The sequence below is a fragment of the Copadichromis virginalis genome, linkage group LG3 (assembly GCF_057382275.1).
Source record: "Copadichromis virginalis isolate Kocher_CV1m ecotype Utaka linkage group LG3, C_Virginalis_male_GT1.1, whole genome shotgun sequence".
NCBI lineage: Eukaryota > Metazoa > Chordata > Actinopteri > Cichliformes > Cichlidae > Copadichromis > Copadichromis virginalis.
The window spans coordinates 13,128,996-13,141,838 of NC_140620.1; the positions used below are offsets into that span (position 1 = coordinate 13,128,996).

The window sequence follows — 12,843 nt, forward strand, 5'->3', positions numbered from 1 at the left end:
CAAATACGGTGCATTTCTCGGCTTTAAAAAAAAACAAAAACGCTATGCGTCACCAGGTGTTTCATCGGATTTGAGGTGTTACCTCCTTTGCACAGTATCAGCTTAAAGCACTTGTTGCTGCTGAGTTTGCATATTTTGCTGTGAAGTACAGCCAGACTTTTGACCGCTTCGCCTTGGACATTTTTAATCTGTAGCTCTGCTCTAACAGAACGTACGTACCTGGACCTGCCTACTATCCTCGGAAACGTAAAATGATTGGCTAGAAGTGTATCACAGCTCAGGAAAAAAAAAGCACCGAAATAAAGCACCGAAATGTGCGCTGCTTTTTGGTCTGGTTACTACCGTTTATGTCAGAACCGGTGCCATCATGGCACTGGACACCGGTACCCATCCCTAGTTGTGATGGTGAAAGCATTAAGAACAAGGATGGAAAATAAATAAATAAATAACCAAACTGAAGGTTCAGAGGAATGTAGCTCATCACAAATGCTTCATGATGAAGTTTTCACAATGATGAATAATTTGATTATTTTACAGTTTCTTCCTGTAAAGTTAGAGCCTGAAAACAGACAAAATCAATCAGTAAATGTCAGATCACACGACGAGGTCTGAGGCACCACGACAGTTAGCATCACAGCAGAGGTGACAAAGTGCTTTCTGTGGCCTGTTTATCTTCAGTTCTTTGAATTTAGTTAGACATTAATTTCATTAATTAGAATTAATTTCAGTACATTAAACATTAGCAGAAGGATGGAGAGCGTGCTATATGTATTTCTTGCACTTGCACAAACACAAACAGCAGCTCTTCTTGTTTTTGCCACTCAATCTAGAAGAGAATTTAGATCAAGAAATTTCCACGATCATTATGATTTGATTTGATTTTATAGGAAATGCAGTTTGACGTGTTTCCAATACTGAGGATGAGGATACACTATAAAAAATTTAAAGCTTAGTTTTCCTGTCTTGTAAAAATAAAGTTTTTGTTCATGCACAGAAAATGAATATTTTTCAGATTTCAATGGACTTTCTGTCATTTTTGTTTTGTTTTGTTGGGGTTAAAACGATGCCACCTTAAAATGAAACTGAAAAATAAATATTGACATTAAGACAAGAAAAAAGTTTTCACACTTACATCTTTTTTTTTTCTTTTTTGCTTACAGTTTTTTTTTTCAGTTTCAGTTTGCTGGCACTGTTTTGGCGTCTGGGGGCACGATTGTTAATAACAAACACACAAATATTACATCTTTTGAATCTGTGATGACATGTGACAATATGATGAAGTTCACATGATGTAGCTTCTCTGCCAACAACACAAATGAAAGAATAAATAATTTAAACCAAAGTAAGAGTTTATTGTTCAAATACAGAGACACTCTCACACTGACCTTTGTTGTTTGTTCTCTGTCCTTCATACAAACATTTGGGGCTTACAGACTCTGTGAACACTGAGTTTTCAGGCTTTTCTAATGCTGTGTGAGCAGCAGGAAAATACAATCAGAGCATAAACACACATACATACAAGGTCAAAGACGAGTAGCTACACTTTTTAAACGCAATAACTGATCACTTATGTGAAGTCAGCGAGTACCGAGGTGAACTTTTCTTATCTTTGAGATCTATTGAAACAACTACATTAAATCATACTGCTGAGTGACAACAATAGCGTTATCTAAGGTTAGAGGGTTACCTAGGCAACCAGGGATGTGCATAACCATCTGTCAGCTACAAATTGATGCATGAACGATGGGATGAGTTCATACTTGGATGTAATTTTAGTGAAACAGCTGATCGAGGATTAGTGTTGTTGAGGTTTTGTGGTCCACAGCTCACACTCACATAATGAGGTCATATTTGATCTTATAAACAAAAACACTGATCCCAGGTCTGTAACACTGTTCATGGATACTGAGGGTAAACAACACACACAGCTCACAAAGATAAAGAGAAAACTGAAACCAGATCTTGATGATTGAAAGATTCAGGTGTGAAAAACTTCATAAATATGTAATCTGAGCTCAAAATGATGTAACTACAGTCAGTGGAAACAAAACCATCAAAGTGAAAAATGTTCAAGTGTTGATTTCATTTGTTTGAAGAGTTAAAAGTAGGCGTGCACAACAAAATGTCTCAGTGAGCTGTGTCACACTCAAAGTCAGAGCTTTCTGTGTCAGAAAGAGGCTAAATCACCATGGTAACTGATGGTGAAAGATCACCTGGTCAGGAGCATTTCATGTTCAGAGTTTTGTTTTTAAATCAGCTGTTAGAGCCACGTTTTCACTGTGATGTCGATTCTCTGCTGGAGGAAATGTTTCATATGTGCAGCTTGTTAAACTGTAACTTGCTGAAGCCACTGAGTGAAGCTAAACTGCACATCACACTGTTACAATGTACCTGTATTCATGTAGTGGAGACATTAGTGAAGTTATCAGTGAGTAACGTCTCTGATTGGACTGGGTGGCGCTCACAGGGACCATTTTGTGTAGAAGAAAAGTCACATGGTACATGAAACGCTCCTTTTCATCTGAGCGTGCTCAGAGCCTGAAGCAGAGAAAGGTGATAATCACCACGGTGATACCTGCTGTCTCTGACTGCAGTTTCAGGTTTAGTTGAGCCAGCTAACACAAAGAAAGCCTGACTGTGTTGAAGTTGATTTGTAGTCACAGCCCTCTGGATGTTCCAGTTACTATGAAATGTAAAGACTGTTTTTAAAGATGAAACTCGTCCACTGAGATGAGCTGTCAGCAAAAACAGAAGCAGCCATTAAAGATAAAACTGAAATAAACCTACAGTGCTGTGGGCCTGCTGTCTGTGCTCAGTTCATCTGTTTCTGCAGGATTTTAAACACTGACAACACCCAGAACTCTGAACAGCAGCGGCAGACTCAAAGCTGGAAAAACCTCTGAGACATTTTAAACCTGCTGCACTTAAACAGGAGGCTGGTTTGTTTCCACTCTCTGCTGTTGTTTATGTTTTCTGTAGATCAAAAAACCAACAACAGCAACAAGAAGCAGAGCAGAAACTGACAGACCAACAATCAGTCCAACAGATCCATCCTCCTTCTCTTTGTCTTCATCCTTCTCTTGTCCTCCTGTCAGACCTGCAGGTGAGAAACAGGTGTGAGGTGTCAGGTAGGTGATGAGTGAAGAACAGAACAGAATCCATTTCCTCTTCAAACTGCTGTCAGACATTATCTACTGCACTCTGATCACATCACTCAGACCAGCTGCTTTCTACAAAGTCTCATCAACAACATCTTTAGAAACAAACATCAACAACCAGGAAGCAGCTTCACCTCTGATCACACACACACTCAACTCTACTCACTCACCTGGAGGAACAACATGAAGGTGGATGCTGCTGATGAACTTCCATGAGCGTGTTTCTTCCATGAAGACACGACACTCATATGTTCCACTATCAGCAGTGTTCACATCCTTCAGAATCAAAGACACGTCTCCATCCTTCATCTGTCTGTCCTGCAGATCCACCCGGTTCTTAAAAGATGGATGCTGGTCATCTGGAACAAAGTGACCGTCCCGATAAACAAGCACATATTCATCTCTCAGGTCAGCTCTGCTCCACTCTAAAATAATGATGTTGTTGTTTGCAGCTCGACATGTCAGAGTGACGTCCTGTCCAGACTCAGCTGTGATGGTTTTCTGGTCTGAAAGATGAAACAACACAGAGCAGAGAGGTTAAAGGTCAAAGTACAGCTGTTCACTTCTACAGCAGCCAATCAGAAACACACAATAAAAGATTGTCTTCTGTTATTAGATGATGATCTTTGATTGTGTTTCTTCTTGTGTCCCTTCAGGCGTCACCACAGCGAGTCTTCTCCTCCTCCTCACCTGATCCCGAGCATCTTCATCAGGGCTGATTTGTGACAGAAGGACAGCAGCAAGAGTGAAAGGGAAGGTTTGAAGATGGCAGTGAGCTGCTGTCATGTTTGCTTTGGAGACTCTGACACAAAGACAGGAGGCCGAGCTGAACATGTTCAGATTTTCATTGAGAGCAGAATGGACGAGATTATGAACGAGTTCATCAGAGGGAAGCTCAGGCTGAGACGTTTGGAGACAAAGTTCATGAGCAAAGACTGAGACGGATGAAAAACATCATCTGAAAAACAAATCTTTGGTTTTAGAATCTGTTAGTTTGATAAAATGTTGTTGATGGACGAGTTCATTGAGACTCTGGATGTCTGTCAGACTGAGTCACTGCTTTTTATTGTAACAGCTGTACTGATGCTCCTGAATCTGGCCTCTGACACAAACCTCCAAACAGTAAGAATGAAAAAAGAATAAAACTATTAAAACTCTTCAAGCAATAAATAATCAAACCTGAAAAAGAAGAAAATCATCTGGAAACTAAACTGAACTAAACACAAAAAGTCCAAATGGAATAAAAACTCAAACTAATGAGAAAAAACTACAATAACTCTGTTCCACAAACAACAACATGTGCTGATAATAAGTGAACATAATGTGTGAGAGAAAGCAGCCTCTCATTATAAGACACTGTGAGTCTCTGCATGCTGCCTTTATGGAGCTACAGCTGTTTGTATACACTGAACAAGAAGCTTTGTAGCTGCATCCTGACTCCTGACACTACAACACATCACACTGACACACACATTACACTTCTTTGTGTCTGTGCTGCAAACTGCACCAACACACAGACTCCACCCAGCTTTGTGTCGATCGCAACACTGAATGAGTAATAAACTACTTCTTAGAGAAATATAATCAGCATGTAAACCAGACTGAGACTCTTTATCTCAGAAATAAACTCAGTTTAGTTTCTATCAGTTAAATCTCACCTGCAGAGACGAACAGGACAAACATCAGCGTGGAGCAGAGCGACGCAGTTACAGCAGACATGTCCGTGTTCTCTGTTTCTGCTGATCTGACTCTTAGTTTGTCCTAAATGTTTGAGTCTGTTGGTGTTTTCACTCAATAACTGAACCTGAGTTTAAACCTGAACACATCAGATTACATTTAAGGTTTAAATAAATCTGAAGCTGCGGTTCAAACTCTTCCGTGTCTTTGAGGACGTGGCGTTAGAGTGACGTTTGGTAGGTTGGACTGAGGATGCGCAGAAATGAGTGCGTCACAACAAACGAGGCGAAGTAGAAAAGTTTTAGTGTTCAGCTGTTGAACGATCTCCACAGAACAAAATCAGAACCGCTCATGTGTCGTCATGTAGGAACAGTTTGTGTTTCAGTCGCTGAAGCAGAAGAACGTTTTGTTTCTGACGGCAGTTTGATTCTTGTTTCATCGTCACAAACAGAAAAACTGAAACAATATGAAAATAAGTCTCAGGGAAATATTTTTACTGTGCAGCCAAAACTTCCTGTTTTATCTCAGAGTTAAATCTCACCTGCAGAGACGAACAGGACAAACATCAGCGTGGAGCAGAGTGACGCAGTTACAGCAGACATGTCCGTGTTCTCTGAGTACTTTTCAGAGCCTGTAGTTTTCACTTTTACTTCTGTAAAGAAGTTTAATGAGTACTTCAGCTATTACCGGAGTATTTGTACAGCTTGAGTATCTGTACTTCTTAACTACAGATTTTTTTTTTTACTTTTGTCCCTCTGAAAGTGTCTAATTATCAGTAATTATCTATTATTTACTGAATAATATGTAGAATATAAAGCAGAAGCTGTGGATGACTTACTGTAGTCAGTTCAGGAGAATCCTCAGAGTTTCTGCTCCTCATCATGATGGAAACATGAAAACATGTTGATGCTCTTTGAGCTGGAATCAGTCCAAAGCAGCCGTGAGTGTGAACCAACAGACATCATTATAATAAATCTGACATGAATCCTGATAGAAATCCTGCTCACTGACCTCTCTAACTGTAACTCTGTCACTGACACATCTGCCAACATCTGTTCCTGTAACAGCTCAGAGGAGTTCAGCACTTTCTGATTATTATCAGAAAAATCAGAACAGGAGGAGCGTTTTTGTAAATGTGGCTGAAAGCGGCGAGGCAAGTTTATTTATATAAGTTCATTTATATAGCACAATTCAACAACAAGGTGATTCAAAGTGCTTTACAGAGACATTAAAAAACAAAAACAATAAAAAGCATGATTTAAAAAACTGTAGATAAAATCAGTAGTTAAAATGTTAGTTTTGAAATTTAAGCTTAAAAGTGTGGATTTGGTGCTTTATTCAAATGCAGCTGAGAACAGGTGAGTCTTCAACCTGGATTTAAATAAACTGAGTGTTTCAGCTGATCTGAGGCTTTCTGGGAGTTTGTTCCAGATATAAGGAGCATAAAAGATGAATGCAGCTTCTCTGTGTCTGGTTCTGACTCTGGGAACTGATAAAAACTGGATCCAGATGACCTGAGGGATCTGGAAGGTTCATACTGGGTCAGGAGGTCATTGATGTATATGTGTATGGGAGACTGTGCATTGTGGCAACATCTGTTCCTTTGGAGGGTCTTCTCAAAAACTGGGCAGATACTAAGGAGAAACCACATCAGCCCATCCAAGCTGAGGCAGCTGGTTTTTCTGAATGTCGACCTGCACTGAGGACAAACTGTTTGGCTGCTGAGTTTGGTTCTGTTCTGTGTCCTCACAGATTACAGTCACAACATCTCCCTCAGAGACATCAGAGCTGTTGGGACTCACGATCAGACGAGCTGCGAGGAAGAGGAGAGGTTAGATATCACTCACGACTGAACTTCTGGGACCGCTCCGCCCCCTGGTGGCCTGATTTGATAGTGAAAAATTATTTTCTACCAGGCTGATGTAATAAAGCTGTGGAATCAGGACTGAGGTTTTGGGCATTTCCCCTCGGCTATTTGCAAGTAAGAAGAGCAAACATCTGAAGAGGCACAAGCTCCAACATTTTAGTAATATGAAGAACAACTTTGTTGCCTGACCAGCACGTTGTGGCCTGCAGCCTTCATAGGTTTAAGGTTTAAAAACATTTTTAGGATTATTTGGTTCAGTGGAAACTACTGCTACTGACAGTGAAAACATTTGCAGACCTTTTCAGAGGATGAGCATTTGTTCGAGGGTCCACTTTCTGCCCTGAGCCTGGTTCTGCCGGAGGTTTCTTCCTGTTAAAAGGGAGTTTTTCCTTCCCATTGTCGCCAAAGTGCTTGCTCATAGGGGGTCATATGATTGTTGGGTTTTTCTCTGTATCTATGAAGCGCCTTGAGGCAACTTTTGTTATGATTTGGCGCTATATAAATAAAATTGAATTGAATTGAATTCTGCCAGCTCTTCATTTCTGTGTGCACAGGATTCTCTCCCTTTCCTCTCCTTTCACTGGTGGGTGAGAGGAAGTGGGCAAATTCTACAAATGTCATTTAAAGATTAAACGACTCACTACATGTTAGCTAGATAACACACATGTCTTAAAGATATAAAGACCTGGATGGCCGCTAACTTTCTGCTTCTTAATTCAGATCAAACTGAGGTTATTGTACTCGGCCCTGAAAATCTTAGTAATATCGTATCTAAGCAGATTCTTACTCTGACATTGTTGGGGATCACTCCTGAATTTACTTAAGCCTTAGAAAAGTAAAGTAGCCTAACAAAGTAGCTAAAATCGTGGACGTACAGCATTTGGACAGAGAGAGTGATATTAATTTTCTTTGCAAACAAACAAGAATCTTCAGGGTGCAATGTGTGCTGGGCAGCAGCCAGGAGCGAGGTCTCTGGTGAACCAATCCCTCGCTACAGATTCTAGCGAAGGGACGAGGCGTGTCACATCTCTGGTGGGGATGGAGCCTCAGTGCTTCTTTTAATATCTCTGAGCTTTCCCAATCACAACTATCTCTACTGAACTTTGGCTCCGTCTAAACAGTTCTTTGAATTACTTACTAAAACAATATATGACAGTAATGAGAAAGTGGCCACTTTCATGAGTAAATCATGTAAGCCTTATAAGATTTACTTATATGTAGTCTATGTTGTGATTCTACTGGTGTTACTGGTTCTGCTGGTGAGACGATGTGTTCACAGGAAACTTGAAGGTTTGTACATATTCATTCTTATTCATCGTGGTATTTTGTTTCCATTCTGTCATCATAATTTGGTCCATTTAGATTCTTAAATCATAAAAGTGTTTACTTTAACTCATTTCAGCAGATGGAGAAGATGACATCACCAGTGACATCACATACAGTGTTGTGAAATCATCAAATCCTCAACAACCTCCAGTCAAAGAAACCAGAGATGGAGGTTTGTGTGTTCACCCAGGTGTCATCCACATACCTGAACCAATGACTTGGTGGTGTTTCAGGGTAGGATAGCAAAGCCCTCTTTCCCACGTCTTCCACATACAAGTTGCCCACAATGGGTGAAACTGGGGAGCCCACGGCACACCCACGTTCCTGCCTGTAGAACTGACCCTTGCATGTGAAACAGGTGGAATTAAGACACAGTTTCAAAAGCAAGCACACCTGGTCCAACAGCCTTGTCTTGTTCTAACTGCTTCAGACAGTCTGTCACCCTCGTCCTGTGACCACTTCCTGGGTCTCTTTCAGTCTTCAAATATAAAGTTTTTACAGCTTATAGATTTTAAGTTCTGCTCCAATTATTTGGGTAAAGACAATAAACACTTTGATGGTCAATAAGTGAAAGTGAAAATGTGATAAACGAATAATATAATTAATAAATAATAAATAATTATATTTTTTGATAAGTGAAGTTCACTGAACTGAAAGGAAATTTTGGTTTGATGATGGTTGACATGTTTTCCAAATAGAAGTTTTTCCTCTAGTGAGGAGATGCAGGTGCAGCAGAGCATTGCTGGAAGAAATGATCCCAAGGGTGGAATCTCCTGAGAAACCTTCAGAGACACAGCGAGAAGTAGGGACCATAGCTGACAGCCCAGGCAGGGGTTGAGGTCAAAGGTCATGCTGTTTGGGGACCTACTGGTCATCATGAGAAGATTCTGGAACCACAGCAATGACCATAAAGCTGCACTGGATGGAGAGCTGTGCCACGGGGCTTTCCAGAGGTAATCACGAGGAGATTGTGGACAACAGATGGAGATCTGAAGGATGAGGGGAGCGTTCCAAGCTCCAATCGACAGTGCAGAGAGGAAGTTCAAGGATGGCATCATGATTCTGTGAACAGAAAGCAGAAGCTATGGTGGTGACGGGGAATGACTGACAGCAGTTTCCTATGAACATCACCTAATGCTGTGTCACTGTGCTATGCATGCTTTGACACTCTGAAGAGGGTCTTCCTTTGTGTCATTGTTGTTGTCATTTGCATCATGAACAAGACTGCTGAAGTGACTCAACAGGTGGGGTTACAACAGCAGTAAAATCATTGAATCCAATACCCTTTCCAAAAAAGGTTTTCTGCAGAGACGAAAGGACAATAGAGGAGTCATAAGTATCCCCCACAGGAAGAATGCATGAAATGAGGTGATGAGGGTTGATAGAGGCCATAAAACAGGAGTGCTGACAAAGGCCTGCAGCCTTGAAGATAACTGAAAGCCACATTGACAAACAGCAAAACTAACTGGTGTGTTTGTTATACCCATGTCTGCATACATTTGGACTCTGGTCATATGGACAGTGATAGAAACAACTGGAAGAGACATTTATGAAGCTCTGAGGAACTCAAACCACTCTGCATGTGTGATTTACACACCTGGAGGAGATGCACCACAAAGCTGGAATGATTTTGCAAATGTTAATTTCTATGTTTGACTGTTAACATTCATTTGCTTACTTGGAGGGTGTCAATGGAAAATTGTATTTAGTAGTCAGTATAATCTTTTAGTGATATAAGTTTGCATATGGTAGAATGCTGCATGTAACATTCTAGGGTGTTCACCCCACATCCTAGGAGCATGAGAGAGGTCGTACCTTGTCTTATTGTTTTATGGTAGGATTAACGTAGCTATGTCTGTTTTAGTCTAAGTGCCTTTTGGTTTGATGAACTGCTGGACTTTGAGACCAGCAGGTTTAGGGAAGATCTTATGGGGCCACACTCTGACCCCCCCCCCCCACACACACACACACACACACACACACACACCCAATGAAGTATAAAATAAAGACCGGGGCAGTTTCTCAGGCGCGAGTCTCCCAGTCCGGAGACTGCCCTTGCTTGCAAGAAATTCTGTGTGTTTCTCTTCTCTGAGTCTTTGCTGAAGAAGTATTTTAGAATATATTCCTTAACAGAGAGAACGATGCTCGTCACAGTTCTCTCCCTCATGCACGAGCAACACAAAGAGCTCTGGTGACTTGCGTCTTGTCTTTGCCATTGTAGTAGAATTGTCTTGGCGTTCCAGCAATAGGTCTGTGCTAGATGAACGTATCAGCAACCTTCAAACACGTGTGGAGAATTCATTATTTCTTTGACAGATTCTTTAGTAAATAACAGAAAAAAGAAAGTAAGAGAAAAATCACCTGCACAAGTGCCGAGGTAGGTCTCCCTGCAGAATTGGTTTTCCCTTCATCAGGAGCAGCGCTGGGCTGTTTAAATCACGGACAAACAGGATCCTACAGTTGTTTATGTTTTTAAACCCATTTTGCACAGAGAGGCATTTTTTGGAAAATGCATTGATAGTAATGTTGAATATTATTACACATCAAAAAAAATAACTACAGTAAAATAATCACATCGTGACGCCTCTGCCTTTCTAAATGGAGGGACAGTAACTGTGTGTGTATGTAAGCGTGTAAAACCTGAAGATGGTAAGATTAACAGTATTTTGTCTCTATCTGCCATTCTGCTATTCATCTCAACAATAACGTGGCGCACAGCGTGGCGTGAAAATAGCCACATGCAATGGAGCAAAATATGGGTGTGTGTGGTTGGAGGATGTCTTCATGCACACAAAGGGGGGGGGGGGGGGGGGGGGGTGGAAATTTTTCTTGTGAAACAAAGTTTGGGAACCACTGGTTTAAACGATGTTAGCACAGAAATATTAGCTTCTGTCATGACTGACGAAGTTACTGGTTAATAAAGTTTCCAGTAAAGTGTTTAATCGCAGCCACAGATTGACGGTAAATATCCAGTTTTTCTTTAGTGCATCTATAATAAATATGTGCAAGTTTCAGTGCTTCGTTTGAACTGTATGATACTTATACTGACCCAGGGTCAGTGTAAAATACAATCCTAGCTGTGTGAACAAAGCCTGGCTCCTTTAATCCTGCATGACAAACCTCAGGATGCAGGTTATTATTACTCTTTCCTGCTGGCACACCTGTCACACCTGAGAGTCAGCTAGAAACTTACAGTGACGTGGACATCATGCAAAGACTGCCAGACTCTGTAATACTGCAAATGATCAGTGACTCAGGTTAACAAAAAAGAAAGTAAGAGGAAATTTAATTCTATAAAACGTGAAAAATTCCACACACATGTAACTCACCACTGTGTGAAGATCACAGGGGAGAAATCGTTTCTCTGAGTCAGAGATGAGTGTCAGTAACACAGAAGTTGTCATGGTCCCCGCACCTCGCCAGCTGACAGCAGTCAGGCGCTTTGTTTTGTTTATTCTCCTCTCTCGCCTCTGCTCTCCCTTTCTCTCTCGTCCTCTCCCACTCTCTCTTTCTCCTGCCGGGGCGGAGCTCAGTATGGGCTCCTGCTCCTGGCCCACGCACCTGGAGATGATCAGCACACCTGCCGCTGATTATGAGAATTGGAGTCCTACTTAAGATGGCGAGTCTGTTCTACTCGTCGCTGGATCGTTGAGCCGTCAGCGTCAGTCGTCCTGCACTCTGCAAAGTTTGTTCGTGTCTGAACCAGGAGACTAACTGTTTCTCTGTCTGTGTATAGATTTCCCCTGGACCTGTTTTCCCTGTGCACGGTGACTGAGCGTGAGCAAGAGTGATGGAGGAAAGAAGAGGAGCTGTGTGTGGTTGCGAGGGCTGTATGGAAATCTCCCCTCCCTGGACTCCTGCCCCTTTCACTCCCGGACCCTGGAACCCTTTTTCCCAGACACCTGTGTGTGTGTGTGTGTGTGTGTGTGTGTGTGTCACCGTGGAGAACACTGTAAATAAATTCACTTTTGATTTGAAGAAACTTGTGGTCTGCGCCTGAGTCCGCTCCACTAATCGTGACAGAAGTAAAACTCAGTGTCATGCAGTGACTTTTACACAACCAGATCAGATGAACCAGCTCACACTAAAACATTTTGCTGCACTCTTTACACTTATTTCTTTTCTTTCTGCTTTCTGAGATAAAAGCTCTTTATCAGTAACTTTTACAACTTCTGGCAGGTTAATGTCTGAACTTTGGAGTGAAACACACCCGTAGTTACAGGAAATAACACCACTGTCTGTAACTAAGTGAATCCACCTTAACACCACCTGTGTGTGTGTGACTGCATTACACTCCCACTGCTGGGAACCTGAACAAGAACCAGAACAAAGTCTAAAATAGAAGCTGACAAACAGCTGCACCACCGAGTGACACTTTATTTTATAAACTTCACAACAGGTTTCATGTTGTGACCTGTGGAGGTGAAAAGACACAAAACCTGTTTTACAGCTTTTGAGCTGCAGGCAGGATTGAAACACACCTTAGTTAAAAGTCAAACAGCAACATTTGTCTCCTCCCCTCACGTCACTCAAATGTGACAAACCAGGAAACAGGAAGTTCTTCGTCCTCAGTAAAGAGAGACGCACAGACGATCAGACTGAGCTCAGACCAAACTAGCAGCTTCCTCTGAGTGAGTCCAGCTACAGGAGAGAAAAGTGGAAAACTCCAACACTGCTGCTTCAAGCTGCTGACGCTCCACACACTGAATGTGAGTTTGAGCAAAAACACGACTCAAAGGAAGTTTCAGTGAAGGTGGTAGAGGAGGGAGGGGAGCCAGGACTGACTGTACTTCCTGTCTGCTGTTTTCAGCTTCA

The 12,843-nt window shown here is 41.6% G+C and overlaps 1 protein-coding gene across 1 annotated transcript; it reads right to left on the reverse strand.

Moving 5' to 3' along the window:
• Positions 1–1,328: 1,328 nt before the first annotated feature.
• LOC146712883 (butyrophilin-like protein 2) lies at positions 1,329–5,134 on the reverse strand. The gene is made up of 3 exons (XM_085445661.1): positions 4,817–5,134; positions 3,329–3,664; positions 1,329–3,097 (listed from the first exon to the last, which is right to left on the reverse strand). The coding sequence occupies exons 1-3, from the start codon at positions 4,875–4,877 to the stop codon at positions 2,925–2,927; spliced, it is 570 nt and encodes a 189-aa protein (XP_085301787.1). The 5' UTR covers positions 4,878–5,134; the 3' UTR covers positions 1,329–2,924.
• Between the last annotated feature and the right edge of the window lie 7,709 nt (positions 5,135–12,843).

What these genes read in the sequence shown, in the direction of transcription:
- LOC146712883 (XM_085445661.1), bottom strand. Translation starts at nt 4,877, where the DNA reads ATGTCTGCTGTAACTGCGTCGCTCTGCTCCACGCTGATGTTTGTCCTG. An exon ending in TGTCCTGTTCGTCTCTGCAG is followed by an intron (nt 3,665 to 4,816) that starts GTGAGATTTAAC and finishes TTCATCTTTCAG; the next exon opens with ACCAGAAAACCATCACAGCT. An exon ending in CCTTCATGTTGTTCCTCCAG is followed by an intron (nt 3,098 to 3,328) that starts GTGAGTGAGTAG and finishes TCTCACCTGCAG; the next exon opens with GTCTGACAGGAGGACAAGAG.